A 2,326-nucleotide genomic window follows, 5' to 3' on the forward strand; every position below is an offset into this window, starting at 1 on the left:
CTGAAACGACGTCGTGTCGAAGCGCAAGAGAGTCGGCGTGACCGGTATCGGTCCAGTGAGGTTGTTAGCCGAAACGTTGAAGACTTGAAGAGTGGACTGATTCAGCGGAGGAAGCGAACCGTTGAACCCGTTCGAGTCGAGCCGGAGAGAGCTGAGCCGGTCCAACTCGTTCAAACCGTAGGGAATCGGACCGGTGAGATTGTTGTGCGAGAGATCAAGTACCTGGAGGTTAAAAAGTAGAAGAATCGACGGAGGAAAAGAGCTGGAGAAACTGTTTTGGTCTAAAATCAAGGACTTGAGGTTGACGAGTAGAGAGAGGTCAGGAATCGGGCCGGAGAGCGAGTTGTTGGTGAGAGTCAAGACTCGGAGCTGGTTGAGGCGAGTCAAAGTGTCGGGAGCGAACTCGCCTCGGAGACCGAAGCCTTGGAGAATGAGATGGACCACCCGGCCTTGCGCGCATTTCACGCCTTGCCATTGACAGTAATCGAAGCGCTCGTGGAGCTCGTAGAGGAGCTTGTTGTCTAGGTCGGCTTTCGTCTTGAAAGAGAGCAGCGAAACGGCGTCGGATGGCAGTATCAAGTTCGCTGTTGGAGTCACCAACGGCGGAGATTTCGAGGTGGCCACACAGTGAACGGTGACGATGACGGTGAAGAGATAGCAGAAGATGATGAGAAGAGAAAGTAGTGGGGTTGTTCGAGTAAATGGCATTGTGTGTTGAAGTTTCATTGTTGTGTTGTTAGGAGTAGCATTTTTAAGCGGCGGAGAGTGAGTGTGAGAGAGTGAAGGTATTGATGTTTTGTTGTTTTTATGAGGGGGAGAGGGAGAAGAGTGGGGCTAGTGTTCTGGGGTGTGGTGCGGAGCAGCTGGCTTGTTTTAACTGGAGACTGACTAGACAGTCACGTGAAAGTGGGGAATGGGAAGGGAAATTGGTGTTGGGGCTTGGGAAGCGTTTAGAGCCCTTGGCTATTGCCTATGCCTGCCTTTTCATGCCTGTGAATGCTTAATTAAAGAATTTTTTTTATGAAATAAAATTAGACACTATCATTCAATTCAGTGTATAATAGGAAAATTGTGTAAAATTTAAATAGTTTTGTTTAAAAATAACCCGCGTCAGTATGTATCTACTTATATAAATTTATAAATTTATTATAATATAATTCATTTTATATTTAATTTTTTTTTTATCTCAAGAGTGAACGATTGTTGTTATATGTGAAGGAAGTGAAATAAGTAAAAGAAATTAAGAAAAATTGATAACTTAATAAAAGTTAGTGTAAAATAGATAATCTGATATGAAATGTTTTAAAAAGCAAGTACGTAAAATAGAAAAAATAAGGGTATGTGTGATACATGTGTTTAAATAGATATTTTTAGTTTTTAAATAACATTATAAGTATTTTTATATATTTTTTCACTCATATGTATTTTCAAAAAATATAAATAACGTTACTAGAACAACATTACCAAACAACTCTTAAGTTTTTATGCTAAAATAAACAGAAATTTTCTAATAAATTTAGTTAGGTCATTTTGGTTTTTGGACCTAATTAAATCGGGTGGTGCTACTTTAAATCCTCTTATTAACAAGTCAGAAAGTCTAAACGTTTTAGTATTGTAATACTTTTTCACGCCCTTTCAAAGTCACATGTATTGATTAATGTGTTTTGTTTTCAAAATGGTTTTTGGTTGAAGGATCGAGGCCAATATAGGTGGGCAGCCGGCAGCGGCTAATTCTGTGAAACTCATGGGATAATAGAGCAATAAGTACGGTTGCTGAATTGTAAACCTTTGAGTTTGCCATGCCCTTCGTAATTGAAGACCTTTATGCCTAAAGCTAAGTCGTAGTCCAACTTATTAAGGACTCACATAGTACCATCCAAATTCCACATGGACCAAATCATGTTCAAAAAGCACTCCTTTTGTCGTGATTGTTGATTTTTGACAAAATGGATTATGCCATTCATTAATTGTGGATACCTTAACCAAGAAAGGTTGTTAGATGATTTGATGTGTATGACCAATTTCCACATGCATAAGGTTTTTATTAGATTTAATACTTATGGTGTCTACATAAACCATAATATCACTTTATATGAACAAATAATTAAAAGAAGATTTGATGAACATTGGATTCCGAAATATGAATAACCCTAATATAAGTTTTACATCTTTGCAGAGACGGACCCACGTTATGGCCGAGGGGGCATTGCCCCCCCCCCCCCCCCCCCTCCCAATCTGAAAAATAAAAAATTTCTTCCAAAAAGTGTGCAGTGAATAGTAATAAATGTATTAATTGATAACATTTCTTGATTTATTTTAGGAATTA

The 2,326-nt window shown here is 38.9% G+C and overlaps 1 protein-coding gene across 1 annotated transcript; it reads right to left on the reverse strand.

The window, feature by feature from the left end:
• Positions 1 to 1,002, reverse strand: LOC136065879 (probable inactive receptor kinase At5g67200; the record flags this gene model as incomplete). The annotated part of the gene is made up of 1 exon (XM_065769670.1): positions 1 to 1,002. A coding segment is annotated over exon 1 (726 nt), but the record flags the coding sequence as incomplete, so codon positions are not given.
• Positions 1,003 to 2,326: the final 1,324 nt, after the last annotated feature.

This window comes from Quercus suber, unplaced genomic scaffold (genome assembly GCF_002906115.3).
Source record: "Quercus suber isolate HL8 unplaced genomic scaffold, Cork oak 2.0 scaffold_1260, whole genome shotgun sequence".
NCBI classification, from domain to species: Eukaryota; Viridiplantae; Streptophyta; class Magnoliopsida; order Fagales; family Fagaceae; genus Quercus; species Quercus suber.